Source organism: Bipolaris maydis (assembly GCF_028858645.1).
Source record: "Bipolaris maydis strain C4 unplaced genomic scaffold PSV08scaffold_13, whole genome shotgun sequence".
Taxonomy (NCBI): domain Eukaryota; kingdom Fungi; phylum Ascomycota; class Dothideomycetes; order Pleosporales; family Pleosporaceae; genus Bipolaris; species Bipolaris maydis.
This window is the reverse complement of record NW_027093869.1, coordinates 1,184,983-1,211,948: the sequence shown is the minus strand read 5'-3', so window position 1 is coordinate 1,211,948 and position 26,966 is coordinate 1,184,983. Positions and strand designations below refer to the sequence as shown.

The 26,966-nt window shown below is 48.4% G+C and overlaps 9 protein-coding genes across 9 annotated transcripts; 3 read left to right on the top strand and 6 right to left on the bottom strand.

The window, feature by feature from the left end:
* Nucleotides 1-187: 187 nt before the first annotated feature.
* Nucleotides 188-388, top strand: PSV08DRAFT_355235 (uncharacterized protein; the record flags this gene model as incomplete). The annotated part of the gene is made up of 1 exon (XM_066092899.1): nt 188-388. One exon carries the CDS (start codon nt 188-190, stop codon nt 386-388), a length of 201 nt encoding a protein of 66 aa, XP_065948487.1.
* Nucleotides 389-3,683: 3,295 nt separating this feature from the next.
* PSV08DRAFT_156763 (uncharacterized protein) lies at nt 3,684-4,412 on the bottom strand (the record flags this gene model as incomplete). Its single annotated transcript, XM_066091833.1, has 1 exon — nt 3,684-4,412. A coding segment is annotated over one exon (729 nt), but the record flags the coding sequence as incomplete, so codon positions are not given.
* Nucleotides 4,413-6,165: 1,753 nt separating this feature from the next.
* On the bottom strand, nt 6,166-7,713 carry PSV08DRAFT_186778 (uncharacterized protein; the record flags this gene model as incomplete). The annotated part of the gene is made up of 3 exons (XM_066091937.1): nt 6,166-6,941; nt 6,996-7,342; nt 7,418-7,713. 3 exons carry the CDS (start codon nt 7,711-7,713, stop codon nt 6,166-6,168), a joined length of 1,419 nt encoding a protein of 472 aa, XP_065948485.1.
* A 549-nt stretch (nt 7,714-8,262) lies between these two features.
* Nucleotides 8,263-9,069, bottom strand: PSV08DRAFT_186557 (uncharacterized protein; the record flags this gene model as incomplete). The annotated part of the gene is made up of 1 exon (XM_066091925.1): nt 8,263-9,069. The coding sequence occupies one exon, from the start codon at nt 9,067-9,069 to the stop codon at nt 8,263-8,265; it is 807 nt and encodes a 268-aa protein (XP_065948484.1).
* Nucleotides 9,070-10,580: 1,511 nt separating this feature from the next.
* Nucleotides 10,581-11,501, bottom strand: PSV08DRAFT_373758 (uncharacterized protein; the record flags this gene model as incomplete). Its single annotated transcript, XM_066093256.1, has 3 exons — nt 10,581-10,605; nt 10,662-11,107; nt 11,187-11,501. 3 exons carry the CDS (start codon nt 11,499-11,501, stop codon nt 10,581-10,583), a joined length of 786 nt encoding a protein of 261 aa, XP_065948483.1.
* Nucleotides 11,502-12,110: 609 nt separating this feature from the next.
* On the top strand, nt 12,111-13,730 carry PSV08DRAFT_186706 (uncharacterized protein; the record flags this gene model as incomplete). Its single annotated transcript, XM_066091933.1, has 1 exon — nt 12,111-13,730. One exon carries the CDS (start codon nt 12,111-12,113, stop codon nt 13,728-13,730), a length of 1,620 nt encoding a protein of 539 aa, XP_065948482.1.
* A 2,053-nt stretch (nt 13,731-15,783) lies between these two features.
* PSV08DRAFT_355228 (uncharacterized protein) lies at nt 15,784-16,493 on the top strand (the record flags this gene model as incomplete). The annotated part of the gene is made up of 3 exons (XM_066092898.1): nt 15,784-15,932; nt 16,029-16,224; nt 16,272-16,493. 3 exons carry the CDS (start codon nt 15,784-15,786, stop codon nt 16,491-16,493), a joined length of 567 nt encoding a protein of 188 aa, XP_065948481.1.
* Nucleotides 16,494-17,747: 1,254 nt separating this feature from the next.
* On the bottom strand, nt 17,748-19,872 carry PSV08DRAFT_229300 (uncharacterized protein; the record flags this gene model as incomplete). Its single annotated transcript, XM_066092245.1, has 4 exons — nt 17,748-18,341; nt 18,405-19,145; nt 19,232-19,352; nt 19,409-19,872. The coding sequence occupies 4 exons, from the start codon at nt 19,870-19,872 to the stop codon at nt 17,748-17,750; spliced, it is 1,920 nt and encodes a 639-aa protein (XP_065948480.1).
* Nucleotides 19,873-23,381: 3,509 nt separating this feature from the next.
* PSV08DRAFT_229297 (uncharacterized protein) lies at nt 23,382-26,878 on the bottom strand (the record flags this gene model as incomplete). The annotated part of the gene is made up of 3 exons (XM_066092244.1): nt 23,382-24,209; nt 24,262-25,377; nt 25,430-26,878. 3 exons carry the CDS (start codon nt 26,876-26,878, stop codon nt 23,382-23,384), a joined length of 3,393 nt encoding a protein of 1,130 aa, XP_065948479.1.
* Nucleotides 26,879-26,966: the final 88 nt, after the last annotated feature.

The window sequence follows — 26,966 nt, the reverse complement described above, 5'->3', positions numbered from 1 at the left end:
ACACACAAGCTTACGAACTAACTTATAATGGCTATACCGATTGTTTTGCTCCTTTTCAGCGCTCCGTGGGGTCGTGGTGAAGCCCAGTCTCATAATGCGCCTGCGGCGCCTGTCGTCGAGCAGTATTGCTTTCCCAAATCGGGGGCTCTCTTTTCTACGGACAGTCTAAGAGCCTTCGGTCACGATAATGTACGGTGGCATGACGCTCACTGCCGCTCCCTTAACCTTGACTATGTACGGAGCGGGACTGCCAACAGGCAGTCCTCATGAGCCTGTAAACTCAGCAGCTATGTCGCGGCCTACAGACGCACCAGCTCTTGCAGATGCTACAGAAACAGGCGCAAACAGTGCAAGACTCATCGCCAACTTCAATTATCGCGGCGATTAATCAGCCTGAGAAGGGAGCAGAAGCAATGGTGCTCTCAGCTGAGCTAATGCGTGATCGGATCGCCAGCCTTGAGAGAGCTAATGAGGCAGCAACAAACCGTAGGCAGCGCAAAAGAAAGCGGATACAGAAGCAAGGAATACTAACAAAGGGAGCTGGAGAGGATCTACTCGCTCAGCACGAGGCTGATCAGCAGATTGCTCATGAAGAGCCAAGGAAGGGAGCGATTAGGTGTGAGCCGCCAGGCTCTAGCACGCTGTAGCATGTGCAGAGAGGCTGGCTATAATGCGTGTACATGCAAGAAAGATGATTTTGGTATTAATTAATCTACTCTGTTAATTCGCAGTTGTTATACTATTGCGTTATTGAAATATATGCCTGCAAAGGTGCGTAAGGTCGGTGGGGTAACCGACTCGCTTATCTCACTAGTCAGACACTCTGGCGATGGGCGACGCGCTAACAGGTAGCGCCACGCTAAACTCCTAAGCCAATCAAAGGGGGAGAAAGGCTTCTACCGCCAGAGGGTCTGAGGAAGTTTGGTTCCTCGTTTGGTAGTTCTCAGACGAAGTTTGTTAGCAACTAACTGTAGCACCTTTAACCCAGTACTTGTCACCCACAACAACGTGTTCTATTACTAACAATTATCAGATTTAAATCTATAAGCTCTTGCGCATCTTTTCCACCTGGTATCGACATACCTAGCTATCACGAACGCGTCCTCGCAGCCCGCAGCGTCCTCGCAGCCCCCAGCGTCAACCCATCAAGTCTGCTATCTAACTCTTCTACTAAACTAGATATATTAAGTACTATAAGAGGCTAGTGATTGGATTAGGAGTTTATAAGAGTTTTCTAGCACGTAGTGTTGGGGTAAAAGAGATTGAAGGCACTTATGGCGTAGTTATCGCAAAAAGTAGTAGTGCCCCTACTTTTCGCGAGGACACTTTGCATGCAACGCAGCGAGATAGGTAGATAAGATATATACGACGTGAATGAGAAAGATATGCTCTTCTATGTGAATCTGCACTAAGTCTACAACTGATAGTGGTGTTAAGATCTTGATGGAAACGTAAGGCAACTTTGGGTTTTGGCGTTCGAGTACCACCAAACGAGGAACCATTTTTCCTCAGACGCTCCTCTGTTGGACGCGTACGCCTTTATGTAATCAATCTCTGATTGGTGGAGGAGTTTAAGCGAAACGCTAAAATTTAGCGCTACGCTAGTCCAACAGGGGTGCGTCTGATTAATGAGATAACGACTCGCTTGCCTGACCGACTCGCTTACTAGAGTATCCGTCACGTTAAGTAACTATATGATGTTAGACTATATGTAAGGCGTGCCGCAAGCACTCACTCTTTACCTCCGGCGCCTCTTGTAAAGAGCTAATTTTTTTACTCTTACCTCTAGTTGGTCTGGCTGGTTTAGCTCGATTTTTGATCTCATTTTTTGGTGGAGATTTTGGTGTTCTTCACGTGACTAGGCGCTATCCGAAAACGGAGGTTCCGGACATCTTGGCATGCCAATCAGCGCAGAGCTTCATGAGCCAATCAAATCGCGCTTCTTCTTGCACGAGAAGCCCTTCCGGGACCGATTGAAATATGCAGCAATAACTAGTCGGTTCTCATACGAAAAAGGCTTTGAGAGCGGAGCATGCTTGTCACGAGCCACTAATCAATTAACGTCAATCCCTGCGACCCGGGACGCACCCTGTCGCGAGACGGACAAGAGGTACTTTGATATCAAACGATTGTAGTTTTCCGCGAACGTGTCAATAATCTACAGTCTTCTGTCAATAGTTCCTTGGCCTACTTCAGCCTGCTTCTGTACCTTGAGATACAAAAAATACGCTGTTGTTGACGCCCGCACGCCGTGCGCAATCAAGCCTTCGATTGTGCCTAGATCCAAGCCCATGCTATCCAGCATGGTGCTTCACCCCTAAGACCCTATTAAGGTGATAAACTGACTCATCTAGACCTCTGAATATCACTATAGGCACAGGAAGTCACTACCAGCTTCGTGGCGGCTGTCGCGCGCTTGTTCATGCCTGATTGCCACACCGGTTGGTACCTGGGATCGCAGCAGCTTCCCAATGCGGTTGGTGCAGAACCGGCCCCGCACTTACAGTACGAGTAGCGTGTAATTTACTTTAGGCTGCCAAGAAGGTGGCTATTGTGGCTGTGCAGCTTACGAAGTGGGTGTGCTGAAGCATCACTCGTGTACGCAGTTGAGTGTGTATGAAGTATAACTAGTTATTCCTCTTGTGTAGTTATTCAGCTTGTGTTACTAAGAGCAGGTTTAAATACAGCGTTATAAGTCTATGCAAACAGCCTACGCATGCAGCACTTTCCCAACTAGCTAATTAACTAGGTAGTTAGTGTAATCGTAATTTAAAACCGACGATCCAGCTCCCCAATTTTCGCTTTGCCAATTCCATTGATGGCTGATAAAACCTCGGCCTGATCCCCTTTTATAACAATATCCAGCATTGCGTCGAGGTCCCTTCCAGAAAATACAACGACATCCATATCCTTTCTATGTGTAAAGCACATAGCTGTTTGCCATTTATGTAGAAGATACCATGAAACGTGAGCTACGGTCTTCGCCGTCGTCATTGGTTCAGACTCGCCAGGCAATATTTCTTCGTCTAGGTCTACTAAATCATATTCAATATTCCCATTCTGGTAGACAATGAAAGACTCTTCATCAATCATCTTGCCTTCTGGTACAGTCGTCATTGCACGTGCGGTGTATCGGGCGGCTCGAAGAATTTTTTTTCGGGGAATGCTTGCCAGGTTCAATGCGAAACCCTTACAATAACCTCCGCTTGAGTCGCTTGTCAAAGGTTGGGCGTTCCCAGTTTGTGCCGCATTAAGAGCGAAAATTAGATCCATTGTTGCTTCGTCCACCTGACCTCAAGTAACGTGTGGTATGATACAGTGCGAAGCTTAAATAGACTAGTAGTAATATCTTCTAGTAAGATCGATGAAATACAAATCACATTAGTACTTCTGTGGCGCTGCAATAGGAGACAAATTGCCTTTTACATAGCGGCCCTTTCGTATAATCAGCTTAGCTTAGTCGCAAGAGTAAGCAATGTTAAAGTAGCAGAAGCGCTACAGATTGTAGCTACACAGCATCAATTGCGTGAAGGTACTAAGTTAGGACATGTAATGCTGACAATGTTTAGGTAACCATACTAATTACTTGGGGATGTGCTTACTTGCAATTGTCTTAGTGTTATTGCTCACATACGCGTATAGAAACGCATGTACATGTAAGATAGAGTAAAGGAACCAGCTAGCTAATACATTCTCGCAACTGGTGCCATCCATGGTGCTCTTGCGGTGTCTGCTGCCTGAACATGGCTTACTCTTGCAACCTTGCCTTTTGGCACCGATGGGCCAGCCTCTGCTTCCGACTCAGTACTTTTTCGCTTCAGGTCACGCCTCACCGCACTTGTGGGTGCCGTGGCTTTTGCTGTCTCCTGTGCAGCATTCTTGCTCTTCCGACCGCGCTTCCCTTTAGCTTTAGCCTTAGCTTCTTTGGCTGCCGCCTCTTCCGCTCGCCTCAGCCGTTTATCTTGAAGATGCTCATAGCTAAACACCTGCCCGGACCCCTTCTCTAGTATATCGGCTCTAGTTGACCGTCGAGGCTTAGCTTCGTTATTGACTGCCATCAGGAGTTGGATATGGTTTTGCTGGAGAGTACTTTTAGTCAAAGACAGCTGGGTAGCTTTCGCGAGTTTTAGTAAGTGTCGCTGCAAGTTCTGCTGGCTGTTTTCGTCAAGAGCATGTGCGTCCTTCAAGATGAGATTTTGCAGCAACATAAGACCGTCCGCTGACACTGGTGTTATAGGTGTTTGCAGCACTGCATCTTCTTGGTAAGGTGCTTCGTTAGTCACCGCAGGAGCTACTTCGACTGGAGGTTTCGGCACAGTCCTGAGTACTCTATCTGGATTGAGCGGGAACAAACCACTTGCAGCAAAGCCAGCCTTGATGTTCTTAGCCGTGAATGCTCGCTCTCTGGCCGGCTTGTATAGATAGGTAAAATGCTCCTTGCCAATAGTGTTGACGCCGCCTCGCTCTAATCGTTCGACCTGTTCACGGTAGGCTGTCTTCAGTGGGCCAAATACAGCAACGTCGCAAGGCTGAAGCTTGTGAGACGTGTGAGAGGGCAGACGACACAAGATGATGCTGTTTGCAAAACAGTACTCTAAGATCTCAAGCGTCTCATGCGTCCCGAAGCCGTCAAGGATTAGTACACGCGGTCTCCCATCAGCACGTTCCTTGGTCTCAGGATCAAACACGCGCTTGAGCAACTGCAAGCTGATATTGGAGTCGCTGTATCCAGACTCATTGCACGCATAATGCCATCCAGGAGTCGGAAAGGTAGTCCAATTACTACGGTGGGTGGTGGCTGGCCAAATAATCATCGGGTTCAGGTACCTACCGTCAGCGCTGATGCACTCGATAGCAGTCACCATCGTTCGCTTCACGCGCGCGCCTCTATGGCTTCGTTTATCATCCTTACCTACGAGCACCTTTACCGAGCCAAGCATGGATAGCATGACCCCAGTTTCGTCCATGTTATAGACATTCTCAGCCACGATAGCTGGATCACGCAGTACCTTCCCTATCACCTTGAACCAATGTGTCATCTTGTTGGCGATGTTATTCTCATGGCGGTTCCAGTCTAGCGCTGTGACGCGTCTCGCTGCCGTCTCTGGATGGCGCTTCTCAAAGGCTTTTGCCCAGTTTTTACCTGGGGGCTTGGAGGGTCTATTCGTCACGGACCGACCGCGGGTAGCGACAAAGGCGAGCGAGGGAATGTGCTTGATTCGTACGGGCCGCCCGAGATCTGACATGTGTAAGATGAATTTGACGAGTGCGCTCTCTTCCCACGGTGTCAGGTACTGCTGGCTCTGTGCCTTGTCCTGCATCGAAGGACGGCCTTGGGCACGATGATGGAGGGTACTACAAGGGACTCCGCCGTGGTCTGCCAGGGTACGGTATGATCTACGCACGCCAGGAGGGACGCCTTGGGCTAACACTCGACTTGCCTTATCCATGGTGGTTAGTAAAAGTCTACAGTGCAGATGATCCCTCGTCACTTGGAGGGGTCGTGAGGGAGGCATTGAAGACCCACAACACGCGCCACATCTATTTTTAGAGACCAAGAGCAATTGGGAATAGCGCCTGAATTCATTACAGCATTATGTTATCATTTCAACTCAATAAAACGCATCTCGCTACCCAGGGAGGCTTCTGTGCATCTCCTTCTCCGCACGGCGAAACTGCCGGCATCCACAATTTTGGCTATCAGGTAGTGCTAAAATCTAGGACAATAAAACTTTACTCCTATACTTTCTTTGTAGATATCCGAATATATCATAGAAACGTAAAATCGCGTTTGGACAGGGGTTGAGGAGTAAGGAGGGGTCCAACCGCGTTGAGATAAAGATCAGCGGCATGTTCAATTTTGCATGAATCTTGTTCGGAGGCTGTCCAGATAAAGGGGTAGTACAGTAGATTCATGTACAAAAACTACAAATTTATTGGCCTGCGCGTTCAGTTTTCCGGAGGTCCGAAGTGCAAAACCGTCTCGCCTCGGGGTGCGTCCCGGGTCTCAGGGATGGACATTAGTGTTCAAAACAACTGCGTCGCTCTAATTCTGATCATAGGGCAATGTGCTATACAAATTGCTACGTGCATCCAAACCTTAAGAATAGCGAATAGTTGGTCAACCAGTGATGCAGCGCCTTTTCTGTTTCGTGCTCCTCCAATTTATGCCCCCTCCGCAATTCTCTTGTTGTCATACGTCGAAACAGGCAGAGATGTCGCCCTCTGGCTTTGTTTTGACGCAACAAGGGCATCCCCGCGTCTAAAAAACACTTGGTTGCTAATAGTATCGCCAAACTTGTTCAAACAATTCTCTACCACCTTATCGACAATATCTACAAAAGCGTCAAGGGCATCCAATAGATGCTGGTTGAACTCTGCTTCCATTTCGTAACGTTTGTCGTTGCAATCGAACATATGGTCCTCGTGACTAGCTTCCAAGCCAATCCTTAAATCCTCGCTATGCTCATCTAAACTAATAGTAATAGATTGGTGATGTCGATCGAGAGGTTCATGCCAGGTTTCTTTCAAGGCTTTCTGGACAGCTTCATTGATCATTGTGTTAAGAGTAGGATGATGGGTGGAAGTCGCATCGTGGTGTGTGAGCACGTTTGGGATTCGATTGCAAGGTGATGCTGGTGACAAGCATTGCGAGGGAGATTGGCCAGTAGGCGTTTCCCGAAAAAGCTCTGCTACCACCCGTGGGAGCTCCTCCCTAACCAATTGTACAAGTTTCTTCTCCAACATGGGTGAGAGCACCTTCTCGACGGCAGAAGTGACAGCTTCTTGGAAAAGGTCAGCTGGAACGGTGGCAGTAGACGAAGCTGTTGACTCAGCCCGAAGCGATGGCGCAGGAGTAGCGAGTTCTGTTTCCGAGGATGAGCATGAATGTCCTCGGGCGCGCTTCAAATCCTGAGCATCAAGCGTCAAGCTAGAATCAGCTAGGTAATGCACATTAGTCACATCTCAATGCAGCATATGACTAGAATACGTACGTCTCGAGCGTTTACCCAACATATTGTTATCATGCGCGTACGGAGGGGGATTATCGTGTATCGCATCTTCGGAGGGAGGTGCCTCAGCGCTTACACGCTCAATGGAGAGTATAGCCTCAGACACCGAGTCTTCGCTAGGAATATAGGTCCTGCGCTCAGCAGCCAGGATAAAGTTGAGAATTTGCCAGTCTGCCTTTTGGTAAAGACTGGTAAATTGTGGGATAAGCGGAACCCCAACGAACGCCTGAGAGCTTCGGACAATCTCTTGAAATTCTGCGGTATTCTCACCTAGCCAACAAGTGTCGAAGTAGATGCATATATTTGTCGCCTGTGCCAGCATCAAGAGTCTCTCAAAGCCAATGTTGAGCATCGAATGCCCTTTTGGGTACCACACTGAACACGATTATTTGAGCGTCAGCGACAATAGTTGAGGCTTAGGGTTTCCTTGCCGTAGTTTCCCGAAGACAGGTTCAGCTGGAACCTTAATGTCGCGATACTCGAGCGACATTCCGCCGTGCACAAGATTGTCGCCTTCATAGCGAAGAGTAACAAGTCGCTGCTCGCCATCAACGTCCATGGGATGTTCAAGAGATATAGTGAATTCCGTATTGCGGTGTATAATTTTTAGGTTGCATGACCATAACGTGGATGCATCGTGTGCAGGATACGCGAAGGCGGGAACACCGTTCTTGCGAACGAGATTTCGAACGTTATGCATTAGTTATTGCTACAGGATAGATCTACTTAACAGAATGTGCCCCTTTGCAACAAAGCAGGCGAGATGCAGCGGCAAAGGAAACCCTCCCGCCCGGGCTTTCGCGTTGATAGCAAAGAGCAGCCCTGACTCAGCCGCAAGAGCAATCGGCAAATCGTAGACCGCTAAACCCTGCCTTGTTCGCAATCTATACCGGGCGAAAGTAGATAAGGAGATGGTGCTGCAACGCAGGTATGCGCCAACAACGCAAACGAAACAGTTGAGTAGCTCGCCTTTGATGTATACCCCATCTACTACAGCAGGTACGTTCCCTATACGACATAACTAGACTGTAAAGATAAACTCTATTGAGCTGATAAGTTATGTCTCCCATTCCTCATGACGGGATCCGAACAACGCGACACTTCCTGTCTCTCCTTTGCAAATCTCCGTACGGGCGAAAACGTCTGTTGTATCCACGACAACCTTCCAACCACGGTTATAGCACCACCCGTAGGGGGGGGCATACGCAAGAGCTAGACGTAGATGGAGATAATACCAAAAGTACATCTGTTAAGTAAGCTTTAGGCTAGCACGAGAGGAATTCTCTGATAGTGTTAGTCCTGGGTGCCATCCGCTGTCACCGCACGGAAACATGAGAATATAATGTAAAGGCATATACGTCGGATGGGTAGCGGTGATACGAAATAGTGCAGAAGAATTACGCGCCTCAAGGACGATTGGACGGCATGTTTCGGATGCGGCCGTATCTGGAATAACCGCTGCGACTTCATCACTTGTTGGGATATTTTCCAGTCGCCGATCCGTACCTGTTTCTAACGTGAAGCGTAAATTACTTGTTAGAAGAACACGAGTGTCATTACTGGCAGCCTCACATAGCCGCTCCTTTGCCGTACGGTAAATGTTAATGTACGGATTGTTAACCTCACATAGCATAGACGTAAGTTGTTGTAGAATCCTTTCGTCAAGATGGGGGTTCCGTTGAGCACGTATAGAAGCAGCGTACTGAGGGTCATGGAAGTATAGCTGCGCGTACGAAGGTAAACTATCTTCTCCAGTCTCCTCTATAGGACCGTTTCGATGGTGAAGAGCGCCGTGTATCTGAAGCACTTGTACACCTGACATTCCCACACCGCGCGTTGTAGGTGTACAGTCAATAGAAGTAAAAGCGAAGGCCGAATCATACGACCGAATATTAGTACGGAAGCGAACAGCCTCTGCAGACGGACTGTGAAGACTATAGAGGTACGTAGGTAATGGCTGAAATGCTGGAAGCCGTACCCGTCCATCACCACAACAAAACGTAAAACTTAGTGCAGAGATAGACGATGTGGACGTCCGTTCGGCTGCCCAGTGCATGGCCTCGCAGTACTGACAAGACCCCCGTAATGGACCAATATCGTAATATTCTGGATGTATGTATAGGAGGGGCGGCACCCTCTAGGATTTGAGAGGCTTCGTTAGGAAGTGTATTAAACACGTCACCGTCAAACTCGTCTGGTTCAGGAGTGCTTGTGGGTGGTACTTGGGGTACACCTTCGGTAGAGTTATTCTGGAGAAGCGTCTCCTCTGTACTACGATGTGGAGAAGCTGTTCGCGCTCTTTGCGGTGTAGGAGCTTCAATCTGAGAAGAAGAGGGAGGACGTAAACGACGGCGCGGGGCAGGACGGGTAGTCTATAAAGAAGTAAATAATACGCACACTTAGAGATGAACCTGTACGTACTGTTTTACAAGTCTTACAGGGCTGGTAAGGAGCACCGAGACGATTGATAGTGAAGTTTTGGATTGGATAATACTGCCGACAACCTGTACAGTATATCTGGGAGTATACCTGGCTAAGAGCCTCTGTAAAAACAGGCTGTATAGGAGTTCGTGCTGATCGTGTAGGGGGCATTTTTTCACGTATATAATAAAACTGTGTAGGGTATAAACTTGTACAGGGACAGTTAAGGGGCGTGTTTAGAAGTACGAAAATATATTTGCCCGTTCGGTCAACGCACGTGCTACCACTATCGATGCGTGAAAACGTCTGTGCGAAAAGAACTCCACTGACGCACATAGAAAAAAGCTCTACTTTGCCCCCCCATTTACATGCGCTGTAGGATCGCTAGCAAGAAATAGAGGACGTAGAAAGATACTAGAGGTTATAACGGTTTATTTGACACCCTATACGGACGCTATATTGTAGTAAGTAAGAAAGTAGAGTTAGCCTGTTAGTAATAGGGGGGAGGGGGTGAAGGGTGATTGACCCGCCGCAGACGTTGGCTTACTATATGTCATCATTAGCACGGTCGCGTGCAACCCTTGGTCTACGGACGCGTCCATCAAGAACAGCTACCCAACTTAAGCTCGACGCCGTGCTACGCCATATGACTTTATAGATCTCTTTGCCAAACTGCTTCCAGCGCGCATCATATCGCTCAATAGGTGCTATCGTTACCGCGACGAATTAACAGACCAAGGGACGCGAAGCATCACTCAAGGAACAATTCCACAGCTAACATCAGGCAGTATCATCAAGTAACGAGGTGAGCTACCCTCTGGTAGTGAAGTGTCGCATACCTCTCGCATTCAGTAATTTTTTCCAGCTGTCAGCCTACAGCATTTTAACGAAGGAAGCTCGGGAGCATAATCGGACAGGCCAAGGTAACAAGATTGTATTCGATAGAGAGCTAAGCGTGCTGCTGACACAAAACACCATAAGCTCACTTAGGCCAAAATTACATTGACAGTAGATTGAACCAACCGACATGTCGAACCTGGAAGGGAAGATTGATACACAAGACTGTCAATTATAAGCATGAACACATTCACTTACGGTTGATCATCGTTCTAGTCATCTCCATCAACATAGCTATTGCTGCCCCACTTAGATTGCCGAGCTTGATATGAATCTAGGCTAGTTAGATGAGATTGATATTCTAGATTGAGAAAAATAAGTGTAACATACTGACGTTTGCTTACTGGAAGCTGAACAGGAGGTTTTTCGACTTGCTGCTTGCTGTTGTGGCCGGTCTGGCTATGTAGCCAAGGAGCTGTTTGGCGCCCCGTGCAAGCCTTGCGGGCGAGAAAAAACAAAACACCCGTACACAGCACAAGAAGCAGGATCGCACCGACAGTGATGCCAGCAATGCCAGCCGTAGAGAGCTTTGGGGGCGGCTTATTAGCCGACACGAGGTCTGCCTGTGAGCTAACCGTCAGTGGAGAGACAAAGGCTGAAGACGCTTCATTGGGCACGCGGTCACCCGGTGCTAGTTGGTAGTCGGCCCTGGCTGCGGCTAGTATCTGGTCATCGAGCGTTTGTGTAGCGTTTGGATTAAATGACGCCGACCATCTGCTTCCCTTTGCACGAATCTGGGGCGGCGCAGTAATAAAAGATTGGCTCTGTGCTGTTGACTGTCAGGTTCCAGTACGTAATCTTCCTTCGTCAGTCAACAGCTTCGCACTGCCTGAAGATGTCCAGGCGGCTGCTTACATTGCTGGGTGTCTCGACCCATTGCGTCTCTGACCAGAACCCCGTCCTATCTCTTCCCGTGTATTCGTAGGGCACGCATGCGCTTCCAAACTCCGCTCGAGCGACAGAGTGATCTGGCGGGTAGAACTCGAATGTGACGACGTCTCCAACAGACACATTGGCTAGCTCTGCGGGTTCGAAGTGGAAGCCGCCTGCGCCGGCTTTGACCGTATGGTACCGTACTTCAGTGGCGCTGGTTTGTGTGTCGACAGTAGAGATTGGAGAAACGGTGATCGAAGTTGTGGCCGCTGATGTGGCTGAGGATCTGGCGCTCATGGGGCTGCCGGTCGCTGTTTGTGCAGGCCCCTGTGCCAAAGCAGCGACTATTAAGAGTGCGAGCGTTGCCGCCCCAGGATTGTGAACATGGTCGTACAGGCTGGTATTATGGGCGATGCGGTGCGAGATGGTACGCTGCACTTCTGAAGGAGAGCAGCGATTAAAGACCCTCAAAAACCACTCACATACTTATCTCATTCGTACAGGGCTTGGCTGGTATCTAATCCTCAACACTGGATGGCGTCAAAGAGCTGTACACAGGATTGTGCTGCCAGCTCAGCTCCGCCCTACCCATACGATTGACTTCCATGTGTCTCACCATCACGAATCTGATTACTAGGAGTCCGCGGAGAAGGTATATCTACTAGGACAGCCAGCCACATGGAAAGAGAAATGCATGAACTACGTATCCTGGACTACCCGCTTACTGACAGCTTGCCTGTACATCACCGTGAAAGGAGGTTGGTAGTGCGCTCTTCCCCGCCGATAGCCTACTTCATTGGCTTACTCTGAACGCCTTCGTAAGGGGATAGTAGGGACAGTAAAGCGTGCGCCTTTAGTAATTGCTAAGTGCCCGCTACGCGATTTGCGCTTCACACATAGTCCTTTATGTCGCTCCTTACGCTAAGTACAGAACTGCTCCAGTTAATGGCGTCGTCCTTGAAGCAGCAAGAACTTCTTAATTTATCTCTCACATGCAAGCGTCTGCGGTTGGCTACCGAGCCTGAGCTTTTTCGAGAGTATAGCAATGTGTCTCAATTTCGCCGCTCATTCTTGCCTTTCCTTAAACGAATCATCCATCGCCCTGAGCTACGCAGACATACTCGAAAGCTAAGTCTCAGATCTTGGACTGCGCTCAATACGTTACAGGATAGAGGTCTTGAGTCGAACGAGACCCGAAATGAGACCCGCAATAAGCGGCATGAGCACATCAGTGCTCAGGGCGCAAAGCTCACCGCAGCGGATTATATTCTGCTCGTCCAGGCCGCTAGAGATGTCGAGGTGATACAAGAAGATGCAGAGCTTGACTGCAGTACCTGTAACAGCCAAATTGTGAATGAGACTAGATGCGGTACTGCTACTGTTCTGCCGAATCCCAACGGCGTGCACTTATGCAACCGCACATTTTGCGACCAGCTGCATGCAGGCAGCGAAGACCCCCTCGTCGTACTCCTAGTTGCTTTGCTTCCGAACGTGAGAGAAATTACTCTTGATGGTGTGCCAGGCGATATGTATGCCGTGAGCTGGCAGCCGAAGCACGGCTTTCCAGAGTTACGGACGCTGGTGGCGTGTGCAGTAGACGGCGAGCTGCAATGGCCTCTTGATTTCTTCCAACCACTACTAGCTTCAAGCAGACTGCGAGTCCTGAAGGCGTCCCACGCTACCTCGAGGCCTCCACAGCTCACCCGGCACCAGCCCATGATACAAGAACTTTCGCAGTTGGCTCTTGTGTCCAGAACACTGGTCCTAGAGCGGATTGAATTGGAGAATTGTTGTCTACGAGTATCAGACTTGCAGTCGCTGCTGCAATGCTGTAGTGGTTTGAGAAGTTTCTTGTACACAACCAGGAGATGTGGGCTTCGGCCTTGGAGCCCCTCGCCTGCTGATTTTGTTGAGCTACTTAGACCCCATGAGACCACGTTGCACACGCTTATACTTGACGTGGACGTTCACTACTATGAAGACAAGGTCGATCAAAGGCGCGCACTTATACAGTCTCTCTCACACATGACGGCGCTCAAGGTTCTCGTCACTGCGCCAGAGATGTGGCACTGTGTTGCAGTTGGAGATGTTATGGTCATGGACAGCAACGTCAGGTGGGAAGAGTGGTGCCTATCCATGCGAGTTCCCCCAAACGTCGAGACACTCGTGTTTGGGTTGTCTGAGGCAGAGATGACCGCATCACCAAGTCAGCTCAGTGATCTCATTCTCATGCGTACGTCAATGCTCTCTTGTCTCAAGACTTTGTCTATTGGCGGCATAGATCCGGTGTATGTGGAAGTGGTCAAGCAGATTCATCTGGATCTACAGCCTTTGATAAACACTGGGCAGCAAGAGTTACAGGTTCATGTAGGCTGTATCTACGTGAGATCTATTTTTGACACGAGAGAGTGTCCCAACAACCGTTCTGAGGTGATATGGGTTGACAGGATGTATGTGGCAGTCCCTAGTGAGGCCTCTTTCTTCGAGCGAGCGTATGAAAGAATTCGTAGCGACATATTTAGATAAATCTACTGTAAAAACGTCGCTTGAAGCTCTAAAACTGTTAATAAGATGATGGAAGAAGGACGATAGTAAAAGCTTGAATGTTATCTACCGAGTTAATTGAGTATAGTAACGCGAAGAGGCTGGGTTATAACTACGACCTTTTTGTTGAATTCTCCTAAAGCTCGAGTTCACTGTTTTAAATAGATCAGGGGCCCTGCGTCTACCAACGCCTGCACGTTACTTCTTTGGACGCTTCATGGAATTATAAAAACCCTGTCGAAAGGCAGTTTGACATCGATCTAATTAAGAAGAATCATGGCTAGAATTCTATAGAGGCATTGGGCGTAAATTAGGAAGCTTCAAAAACATGTGCGACAACCTCCGTTCTATTCTCCCGGAGAAGGCCAGCTTGTTGTGGCTACATGCTGGAGACCGCTTTCGATCGCCGACAGAGGATGAGATGTTCAGGGGGGTTTACATCTCCCACATCTGCAGGTCAAGGCGGCATCTTCGTGATTTAACTTCTTGTGATATCAGGCAAAGTCGCCGTATCCCGTACGGGTAGCGAGCAATTTGGCGAGGGATGGTTGTGATAGCAGGAGTTCTTTTGGGGAGCGAGTAGGGCTGTACAAGAAGTGCCACTGGCTGTAATCCTGTGACAAGTTTCTGTTCGTGTTGTTCAACCAGCGCGGGTGCTCGTTGTCAACCTGTTGCTTCCTGATGGAGCCAATTCTCGATACCGTTAGAGAGTTCGCTTTGCCTTGTTGTCGAGAGAGGTTTCTTGCTTCGGCGGCTGCGAGGCGGTCCGCTGTCTCGTTGCTTTCTATATTCAAATGACTGGGGGACCAGCGTATTCTTACGTCTCATTTGTCAATGATTTCCTGACAGGAGAGAAAGACCTATTGGGAGCCGGGCGACGCCGTACCTCTTAGGCACCATGTAACGGCGGTGTTGTTCATGCACATATAAAACGTGTTGTTTGGCCCTGCAATACGGGCAGGGTGCTCAAGGCCCTTGAAGGCTCCGAATGCTTCGACGTCGAATACATACGACAGCTTGTGGAGCGATCCTCTCCCAGTGTGCAGTTGCTATTTTCCGCGGTATAGCACGTACCCGTACGTGACTCGTTTGTGCTTTTTAGGACGTGATTCTGATATATGAGTTGCTAACGGTTTCCCACCACTTGTTGAATACCTTGTTGGCGGACTTCTTGTCGCTGCCACTAGTGGGATCCGTCCTGCAGCCGCCCGAAAAGTGTGGTGGCTGGAGGACTGGTCCAGGGATTTTGGGGAGTAAAATCCCCCTAGCATGCTGTCGATGAACTTGGGAGGTCATCCGTCGCGCTGAATCTGTCAAGCAGCTCTCTCCGGAGGGCCTCAGCCTTGTCCTTAGTACTTGTTATCGTCTCGCCATTCACAATCAGACAGTAGGCCTGCTGGCTTGGGGTAAGTTTATGCCGTGCGACGGTTTTATACAGTTCGCTGGCACTTTTAGTCTTATTCATACGCCGTCGCCAGTACGATGCCTTCGCGCATCGGACAGCAGCTAGAAAACTCCTAGTATCAGTCACGGGTCACGCGGGTGTCTGCGATACGCTTCGTGACACTCCGGTGTCTACCATGGCGCTCTGTGACTCCGTTCTTTCGCTCGTATTCCCGCAGTCTCATGACGTTAACATAGACAAGACTGCTGACCCCCAATCGCAGCCAGCGCAACTGGCAATGTAGATTTTCATGGCCACGGACAACGTTACAGCTAAGTAGTCCATGCTCGCCAGATATTGGCTAAAATCATCATTACCCGGCAAAGGATGATGATGTTATCAGCTTCTTCATAGCTTTGCCGTGGGTGAGACACTAGCCTGGCGTTCTTGTGCGACGAAAAGACGATGAGACACAGTGGAGTACATACCAAACGTGAAATATTACATTGGAAGATGGAGTAGTGACATGAGCCCTGATAACTGCTTTCGGCCTAACTGTTGTAGTGTATATGTTCCTATATAACTCGATGTCTGCTGCCCAGCTTGGATGCACCCTTTGTACCATTCGCATAGCCTCTCACAGCAGCCATTATGAAGTTCATCAATATTTTTGCTACAACACTATCATTACTTGCCGCTTCTCATCCGCTGGCCAGTCCTAAATCGGAGTCGAGTGATGTCTGGATTGGCTTGGACTTGAAACAATGTCTCACAGATGCCAATAGCAACCCCCTCCCAAAGTACGTACGCCTTTACTACGAGTACAAACTGCATCATGCCAAAGCTGCATCCAATCAACCTTGCACATAATTGAACTGCTCTCCTGACACAAATAGTTTGGCAGCTCAGCAAGATACAGCTCGGGCAGTCATAGCAGCCTACAACACCTGGGACATCGACGACATCATGGCATATCGATCACCTGATTGCAAACATCGCGTGTTACCTGCCTCTATGAACCGGGTCCCGAGGAGCAACGCCGAATATCAGGCATATTTCAGCGAGATCATGCATCTGTACTCAAATTTTACCGTCAGCGAGCATTGCCGCCTCGGTTTCGTCACGACTAACAGCTTTAGGTCACTGTGAAAGAGGAAGTACATGATGCTGCAGCGCGAAAATGTATTATACATGCAACTAGCCGAGCGGAAACGAAGATTGGGCCCTACACGAACGAGTATGCGTTGATCCTGACCTTTACAGAAGACGGTAGGAAGGTGACCAAGTTTGACGAGTTTGTCGACTCAGCGTACTCTGAACAATTTGTCCCAGCGCTAGCAAAAGAGTTGCCGCCTCAGTAAGGGCACTTCAAAAACCCTGCCCATTAGCGTGACCGTCTGATGCTGCGGTCCTATAGCAGAGGCTTCGTATTTAGGATAGCGTTTGTGTCAATAAATCAATGGATTATGTTTGACGCTTCAGATTCACATCGACACCGAAATGACAGCTTGCTTGTGAATTAGCATTACAACTTCAATTGCATCTCAAATGAAGTTATTATTCTGTTACTCCCCACCTCGTTTCTTGCAGGAGGAGTCCATATAAACATAACGCTCACTTATATTACATACTTTCCAAGACTGACGAGTGTAGTCCCCATGCAATAATATTGAATCTTCTATGATGCCGTAGCAATATAATCCTTTTGAGCAACGAGATCGAGCCATGCTAGCCTTCACCGTAGTAGTTGTAAGCATCTTCCATATTTTCCCGGGCTTGTAAAACCATATCCTGTTCTCTTCTTATCCTATAATCAGACAATGGCTCAAAACAGAGCTAAACTCACATGGAGGGTTTCATATTTTTTTCTAGGACGTGAGATGTCTCAATTCTGATTCTAATTAGATAACTTTCCATACTCCGTCTCACGTAATCAGCCCTGAGACTGCTAACTACTAGATCCCTTTTTAGAAATTCCATCCGCAAGATGATGAATCGCCCCTGACGGTGCAATAGCTAGACCAAATCAGTAGACTTCTCTTTCGATTTTACTGCGTAAACCGTTGTGCCGTCGTATACTGAACGGGTGTAGGAAATGCATCACCCACAAGTCCTACCATAGTGACTACAAACACCTTCACCTTCACTTTCACTAGTATACGCAGTTGGTGTGCTGAGGGATAGAGTATAGCAGAGAAGGCATAACTAATAAACTAGAACTTTGTTGTTCATCGTGTACCAACAACAGTTCGGTTTCCACTAGTAGTTTAACTCAAACCAACCCCATGTATTGGCGTATCGCCGACTGACTAAATAGTGAGTTGTTGAGCTCGGTAGGTAAAGGTAAGTTACAAAAGACGAGCCATATGGCGCTCAAAGCTTATTAGATGAGCACCACAGTGACAATGACAACCCACAAGTTCAGGTACGGCACTCAATATGTATTGAAGTAAGCAAACCATGAAAGAGTTTGTTGAACGGTTTTACGTCTATGGCCTCTCTATGTATAGCGCGAAGAATGCTACGTATGCGTTCCTCCTACTATCACCATATCTGAGCCTCAGGCGCTCTCCACGATTGTAGCTGCTCAATCACACAGCTCTTGTGTCCTACCTTTACAAAATACCCCTGCTGTCTTCGCCGCGTAAGAGATTAACTACACTAGACCTTAGCTCTTTAAGCTTATCCTTGAACAGGTCTCCGTTATCCGTGCAATTGATTATGACGCTGAAGGCTACGCAGAGCAGGTCTTCAGAACTTTTCCCATCAATGGGACTCATGTCATCCCACTTGATTAGCATTGCCCGGAGGTTGTTGAGCGCCAATAGGCGCTCAACATTTACTTGCTTTGAGACGCCCAGGTTGGCAGCCGTTGAGTGGCGCAATTTAATGATAGCTTCTCGTTGCTGAAGCCAGGCATTCAGGATTTCGGAAATAAGGTCGTATTGGGTGGCGAGCTTTCTACGGAAAAGCGACTCGCCTTGCAACCAGAGCTCGCGTAGGTCTTCGAAGAGCGCTGTTTCGTCCTGACGCATCGAATCTCGAGGAAAAAAAAACAGTAATAGACGAGCAGTGACATCGCATTGCAGGAGGAGGAGACGTTTGAGGGGAACCGGTTGTCGGGAAATGGCTGGAGCTGGTTGAGGTGCAAGAGAATATCCAAAGGGGCTAACTGAAACATTGGGTAAGCTAGGCAGTCCAGTTAAAGGCTGCGGGCATTGAATGCGCAGATCGGATGGAAGCAGGGCGTTTGGATCGTGCTGCGTTTGAACGGGCTGTTGCTGAGGACTCTGAGACTGTGGCTTTCGAGCGTGGGGCAGCTGAGCATGCTGAACTACAGGGTAGTCCCTACTATAAGGACGGGGTTCACGAGAACGTTCGTAGTAGCGTGTTGAAGCATTGGGTAGAACAGGCGGTTGATGTGCAGGTTGCTGGTGTTGAATATGCGGATGTGGTGGAGGCAGTATATGCTGATGATGATGCGGTCGACAGATTTGGAGTGCGTGTTGCTTTACACCTTGTGATGGTGGCTGTGACTGTGTAGCGTGGGAGGAATGAGCAGGGTTAACTATAAGATAGTTCTCTGAATGTCCCCATCCCCTATTCTTGAAAAAAACCGAAGCCAATGGCGGCAAACTATTGCTTACGGGAGTAGATTCAAATGGTACTGGTAAAAGGAAGCTGGGAGAGTCAATGGCAAGCCGGGATGGCATTGAAACAGGCGGACAGGGTTCACGTGGACTCCTGTAGCCATTGTTGTGACAAAAAACGCTTCCAGGGATGCATCGCTGGGGTCCCTGGGCAAAACTCCACGCGGCTTCCTGTGGTTGGTGTTTGGGTGTCACTTCAGCAGGTAGCGGGGAGTTGACTGCGGTAAATCCTCTGGTGTTGACAACGGCAGAGGTCCCCGGGGTCGATTGCTGTAGAACGTTCGATAATTTCCGCCGTTTTGCAGCTTTCAATTGTACCCCGCTATTGTTAGGATTGGCTGAAACGGTTCTAGCCCTCCGCTTCTTCAGTTTGTTAGCCTTGACATTAGTAAAAGAGTACATGTCCAGGACAGTAAGTAGATGGCAATGTAGACACGGAAGCGACTTACGAGACCCTTGCTGTCACTACCAGTAGTCTGTTTATGTTTATATTGCTTTTCCTTACACTCCAAGTATTTTATAATATTGCAAATCTTCATAATGACCCATCTATGGAGGTGTATTTTCATACTACAGAAAGCTTAGAGAACGCTTACATCTTACGCAAACAAAAAAGTTAGACTTACATCTCTCTATCGTTCTCATCGTCATAAAATAAATCTTTCTCGTATCGTGTACTCGAGTTGGGCTTCAGCAAGTGATTTCGATCTTCTTTGCCCCAAACATAGGGCCCATGCTTATGTAGCAAACTCACAAGCTCACTCTTGAGGGAATCCGAATCTACCGCAAACCTGAGCAAAGCATTTCGTAACTCAGTCAGCGATACACCTAGTTCCTCTTGCAGGTAACGTAATGTTTTATCTGATAAACGCGTCACGTCTTCGGCCAGAAGTGAGCAACTCTGGTTCTTTAATTCCTTCCTCATTTGCTTGTTTGCTGGTTTCAGACCCAAGGCTTCTTTTTCCATCCAGATAGTCGAATTATTCTTCTTGATGATGAATGAAGACCATTTTTTCTTAGTCCATCGTTGCCGATCGTACTCAAGGAGTACGATTGTTTCATCTTTATTATTTTTACAAGATGTAAGCATCATGATCTCTTTGAAGCCCGTTGCAACCAAGACACCAAAGTAGGATTAGTATTGATTATATCAAGATTGTAATGTGTCAAGCGTGTAGGCAGAATGGTCGTTCGCATCAATTAGGAAACAAGTTATAGTTAGGCAATGAAATGAAGTAGATGAACCATGCGATGGGGGAGCGATGAGTGATTAACTGGGGGTTTTTATTTGCAGCGTATACATTTTGAAGAATACCACCTATATCTGCCAAGTTTCAAAGCAAACCCCTCGTAGTGTTTGTGACTTGAAGGGCCAAGTACGACCATGATTCAGGTGCGGTGTCATGCATTTGCAGTCTGAAATCAAGTGAACAGTACTCTTTACGCCATCCAATAGACTCACCGTTGCTAATGCAACATATCAAGGACCACTCTGTAACATGCTCTTCACCCTTGTCAATACACTTTATCTTATGGTTAGATTAGCTGAAGAGTCTGTCTGTGCTTTAAGAAAGACTGTACCAACGTCATTTACCCATGACTTTCGTCATGTCCGGTGGCTCTGCTCAACGCTTTTAGCAAGCGCTCAGTGCATGCGAGATAGGAACGCTCTGCTCTGTTGAGACAGGGGCGCTTGGCTTTCCAAGAGTTATGACGTGGATCTGATCCTATTGGTCAAACGATACTCAGCCAGGCCGAACATCATTTCCGCCTCGTTTACCTCATTTGCCTTGTTTGCCTTGACAAGGTTAGTCTCACCTTAATCCCAATGTACATTAGTACATAGAAACACAAGGATGTTGAGATCCTCTGATGTTTAGACAAGCAGGGATATGAGGATGGATTGTATGAGGGATCTTGATGCATATGCAAAGACCAGGAGCTGAGGGATTTTGTGACATCAGTAGAACCTTTTGTGGCATACAGTCTTCTGTATCATTCTTTTCCTACAAATTGGTAATGGAGCCTCACAACTATTACCTTATCAGGTTTTTGAAGGAGGTGTCCAAGGCGTCTCTATGACTATTAGAAGAAGACATTCCGCGACCAGATGTAACACTTTGGTAAGAGCATGGTTTCCCTTGGCAGTAGTGGTCTTGTACAACCCATGACCGTATTGCAGCGTAGTCGCCGGCAAGGATTGATGCCGTTAATTTCAACCCCTGCTGCCAGCTGACATGGCGTGGTTGACCAACGTTTCAGTCTCCTGTCGTTCTCACGTTGCACGGAAACTGTCCAAGCGTATACCACAGGGGCCAGAGCCAGCAAGTGGCTGTACGTGGAATGAGCTCGACCGTGCTTAGTGTGCTGCTTCACTTGGTTGGGGCCGTTCCGTAGCCGATGGGGGCCGAATGCACAGGCTCGTAGCGATGGCGCTAAAATGACTAGGTAGGCGCCTTGGGTTCAAGTGTCGTAAACTGGCCTGAGCGTAGCGCGGTGAGCGAGTCGGTCCCGGGATATCGTAAATGGGTCTGAGCAGGAGTGCGTGCAACGCGGCTCGGCGGCGGATTCAGGCCAGGATGCTTCTTGTCACCACGTGCCAGAATGGAAGCAGAAGTGATCCGAGGTGCCCAAGAGCATTGACGCATTGTCAATATAACGGCCTAGTTACATGGCTGTGCATCGTATCACATACTTTTTCAACGGCTGTCACGTCGCGCCGCGTTCACGTGATTTAACATGTAGAGCAACACCGCGCAACGCCCAGTAGGAGGAGCAAGCTGTGGAATAGGCTAAGTGGGCCGCAGAGCTCAGACACATGCCAACAGAGCGGCAACTTCAGCCGCGTGCATGCCACTGATAGGCTAGCGATACGCTTTGACCACCAAGCAAACGTCAGAGCTACGCGGGACCTGAGCAATCCACAGATATCTACTTATCTATTCGGCCCAAATGCGTCCCAAACGAGCCTTAGTAATCAATGTACTTTGCAGTTGTTGCCGCTTTGGGCAGTTTGATAATTATAACGGTAAACGAGATTAGCTTTAGCTAGGATTAGTGTGGCGTAGTATTGACACAATGCACGCTGCGATGTAAAACGGTGGCTATGCGTACTGTAGACTTGTTGACGGATACAAATGTCATCTCATCAGTTCTATGAGCCGATGCCGTCTAGAAAGCATGAAAGTGAAAGAACCTGTAATGAGAGCAGCTAGTTGATACTACTCAGACTGACCACAATCCGGTATCGGGACGACGCTCATACACCAAGAATCCGACCAGCGCCTCCCGACGCTAGCATGATAAGCATCAGAAGTGGCATGTGCGATGTTGTTCTCGAATAGTTCAATCGACTGCAGCATGCGAACAAGCACTTCAAGAGAAATTGAAAACGGATTTTGTGCACGAAGCATGCAAGTGACCACAAGTCATTAGTTACAAACAATAAGCAGATCACGCAGAATGCAGCGCTTGTCAGGCTTCCGACCGCATAGTTCTAGCGACGACACTTATGCCAGCGAGATGAAATACATACACACATCATACTGTAAGACTGTTAAGGGCCTTCTCCTTTCTATTATCTACACCCAACCTGATGCTGCTGCCTACACAATTTTAGTCCAGCTCTCTATACTGCTAGGTCATCAAGGGTCACTGAATGCTTGTCGTGTTGCCCCCAACTCACATCACACATTCGCTAACACAACAAGCAATGGACTCCCACCAAGCAACGCACCCAGCGTCTTCAGCACCTGCTGCTTGTATCGCTTTCTAATGCTTTGCAAAAAAAATTATTATCTGCTTTAACAGCAAGTTTAGGAGAAAGAAAAGGTAGTGCCTAATAAGGTTGTGTGTAAGTCGTGCCGTGTATGGGGTATGAGAAAGGATATCTTTGAGACCTGTTACTTTATTTTGCTACATTCACTTTGGAGGATATATTTGCGAAGGGGAGGGTGAGTATTGTGACACGATACGTGATCGAGCTCAGAAGATCAGAGGGGCGACCCGCAATCGAGTAGATTGAGCAAGCTGATAGTTAACCGCTGTGAAGGATTGATTGAAGAAGGTGCCTATCTACGTATGAAAGAAAATCGCAATATATCCAACAAACTAGTCACGTGATAATACACCACAGTATATAGTGTGTAGTATTGAGAAGAGCGGCGGCAGCGTTTGGGAGATTGTTACTAGGAACTTTTTCTGCACGAAAAACAGCATCTGAACTAACTAACTAGATTCCGAAGAACTTGTGATATTTTTCCTTTTTGATCTAGCACAAGAAGGCGCGACTAAATACTAAAAGTAGGAGGAGGACGCCTTCACTGCACAGAGCAAGTCATCGGCCATTGAGTTCCAAAGCCACTACAATTTCGTATTTAGTAAGCCCGTCAGCCATAAAATCCATCTCAAGTCATGACAGGAACCACAAGAAGCAACAATGCCAGGTACACGTCTTCTAATTGCCCATAACATACATACCATTTCATGGACATCCCATATATTTACACTAAGAAAAACCGTAACGCCGTTACTTAGTCGATGATATAATACTTCTTGTAAAAGAAACAGGAAAAAAAAGACTTAGAAGGGAAGATTGGTTCAGAGAGTTGTAGCCTCAGCAGCAGCAGTACTCGCGTCATCATCGACTACAATAGCCGGGGCAACCGCTTCCTCGACATCTCTCTCCTCCTTGACCTCCTTCTTGCGACAGAAGGTGAACAAACTCTTAACCTTGCTAGCTGCAGTGCAGCAAAAGCGGTACACAATGACAACAGGCTTGCCAACGATCCTCGCAATGACAGCGAACCACTCATCGGGGAAGAAGCGGATAAGGACGGCCCAGGGGATACAGACGAAGCCGACAACGATGCTTATAGCCCACTGAGTTCCATCGATACCTCCAGGCTTGATCTGGAAGGCGCGGCCGCCGACGAAGATGATGAGGATTTGGAGGCCGATGATCATGATGACGATGCCGATGAAGAACCAGTTCCGGAGGATACCCTCGAGCACATTGAGCTTGTTGTCGAGACGACGGTTATTGAAGATGTTGAAGATTTGCATCCAGACGAAGCAGTTGAAGATGATCGTGTCGAGCTCGAGCTGCATGTTGGGGTCGGAAAGATCATAGCCGAGGATGTCGCCACCGGCAAAGTATAGCGCCAAGATGACAGTGATCTTGTAGATATTTTGACCCGTTATTTGCTTCCACATGGTGGCTGTGATGAGAGGACCTCTGCCTTGGGGTGGACGGTCGAGAATCTTTTCGGTAGGCGGGTCGGTGGCGAGGGCAAGGGCTGCGAAGGTATCCATGATGAGGTTGACCCAGAGGAGCTGTACGGCTCTGAGAACAGGCTTCATTTCATCATCGTAGATGGCTGTGACAAATGCGAGTACGACAGCAGTGATGTTGACGGTGATTTGGAACTGTTTTCGTCAGTATTGTGAACTAGAGAGAACCCAGTGTAGTGCGACTTACCTGAAGGAACTTTTGGACCGCATCGTTGACAGCACGACCCCACATGAGAGCTGTGATGATAGAAGTAAAGTTATCATCCATAAGAATGATCGAGGATGCCTCCTTGGCAACCTCTGTACCAGAGTTCATCGAGAAACCAATGTTGGCGGCTTTGAGCGCGGGAGCGTCATTTGTACCATCTCCAGTAACGGCGACGATCTCGCCAAGAGTCTTGAGACGTTGAACGAGGATGCGCTTGTCTTCTGGCGAAGAACGAGCCAGCACCTGGAGTCGGGGTAAGATCTCATCCAGTTGTTCTTCGCTAAGACGGCGGAAATCAGGGCCTTCCATGACCAAACCGCCCTCAGTGTAGATGAGACATTCTGTTGCGATAGCTTTAGCCGTCTGCATGTTGTCACCGGTAACCATGCGAACCGTAACGCCTGCCTTTTGCGCCTTGCGGACAGCATCAGGAACACCAGGGCGAATGGGATCCTGGATACCGACAACGCCAAAGAAGATGAAATCGCGCAGCAGAGAAGCGAAAGAAACACTGCCACCTTCAGTCATCTCAGCGCTGGCTGGGGGCCATTGTTCGAAGTCGCGGTATACAAGTCCAATAGTCCTGAGCGATCTGCTAGCATACTCGTTGATGGTATCAGTGAGGTTCTGGCGTTCACCGTCTGTCAGGGGTTGAGTCTCGAGGGTAGCAAAGTTGGCGGAAGAAGAAGAGAAGCCGAGAAGAATTTCAGACGCTCCCTTGACAACAAGGCGGCAGCTTCCATTCTGGAGCTTGAGGACAGCACCCATGCACTTCTTTGCTGAATCAAAGGGGAACATGTGCATAACTTGTTGGTTGTCGCGAGTCTCTGCTAGGGAAACGAGGCCGAAGTGGTCCTTGGCGAACTGAAGCAGGGCAGTCTCTGTCTTGGATCCAACGAAGCATGGCTTTCCGTCTTCTTGTCCTTCAAAGGCCGTTGAGTTGATAGCGACAGACTGTGTGATAAGGTCCTTTGCAACTGGTGTAACCTTTGATGCCCATGCCAAAATGGGTTCGTCCTTCTCCGAGACGGTATCGGCATGGACGAACCTAGTGTTTCCGAAGGTACCAGCGACGACAGTCATCCTGTTTGTTGTCTACATGAAATGTTAGAATCTGACTCAGTGTGCATGGATAGAAAATACTTACCAAAGTACCAGTCTTGTCCGAGCAGATGGCAGTGGCATTACCCATGGTCTCGCAGGCTCGTAGAATTCTCACAAGGTTATTCTCCTTCAACATCTTGGTTGTGGCGAAGGCCAGGGCCAGGGTGACAGCAAGAGGAAGTCCTTCGGGAACGGCTACGACGATGATTGTTACCGCAACGATGAGAATGTCCATGAAAGCGGAGCCCTTGGCCGCAGCATCTCGGGTATCGCCATCCAATCCACCTACGAAGCGGAACAGCAGAACGAAGAAGAGAATCCCAGCGGCAGTAGTTCCGAGTTTGGCAATGGCCATGGCGAGGCCGCCCAACTTTTCCTGAAGAGGAGTCGTCTCGATCTCGACGCGGACTGACATCATGATTCTGCCAAAGCTACTGTGCTCTCCGACAGAGGTAGCCATGAAGGTACCTACGCCTTCGAGCACCTTGGCGCCAGAGATAATGAATGGGTCGAGATCCTTGACCGATTGACCAGACTCCATGGCTTTTGTGACAACCGCGCCGGGTGTTTTGCGCATGGCATCCGACTCTCCTGTAGCGGAGGATTCATCGCACTTGACGTCTGAGCCATCGACAAAGACACCATCGACAGGGATAATGTCGCCCGGCTCCAAGTGGATGATGTCTCCGGCTAGGATATCATAGATGCTGATCATGACGATTTTCCCAGACCGTGTAACCTTGACATCGCGCTGTTCCTTCTTTGCATTGAGCCTTGCAAAGGCCTGTTCTTTTTGCCAATCATTCAATGCTGTAACGAGAACCACAATGACTATGGCCACCACAACAGCAGTACCCTCTACCCAGTCTACAGATGCCGGGGCGCCAGGGGGATGTTCTGCTCCAAATGTTTCATAGAGACCAAGCGCCAGCGAGATTGCAGCCGCGATGGTAAGAATTATAAGGACAGTGTCGTTGTATGCGTTGCATACTAACTTCCATAGGGGAGTGACTTTCTTTGATGATAGGGCATTTCGTCCGTGGATACGAATTCGATCCTCAAATGGCTGTCCGTCTCTGGGCACTCGGTCCGATGTCTTCTCCTTGGGGGTTGCATGCGGGTTCGTTGCTTCGTCAAAAGAAATTTGTCGTGGCACTGTGGATTCGTCGGCACTGAGCCCAGTGTGGATATCTGATTGCAAGCCGGCTGCGATTCCTTGCAGGCCGCCGAGAGCATGATATACTGCAAGCGACTTGGGATTGAGAAGCTTGCTCAGCTGTGATGGTCGAAAGGCGAAGGGGTTGTCTGTATCAGACGCGGCTTCTGCCTGCAGCTCTTGCTGGACTGCCACATCATACTCTGATACGGCTGTCGATACTCCACTGGTGGACGCATTACTTGGTGATATTGGTGTTCGGAAGGGATCTGATTTTTGTGAGGTGATTGTGTCGGCCCGGCTTGAAGTTGGAGGAGCAAGTTTGCTAGTATCCATTGTCTACGAAAAGGATGAATTTTGATGAGAAATTTAGAAAACGTGATTTGAAGTTTATTCCTGTGATTTTCAAACCTTTTGATAATGG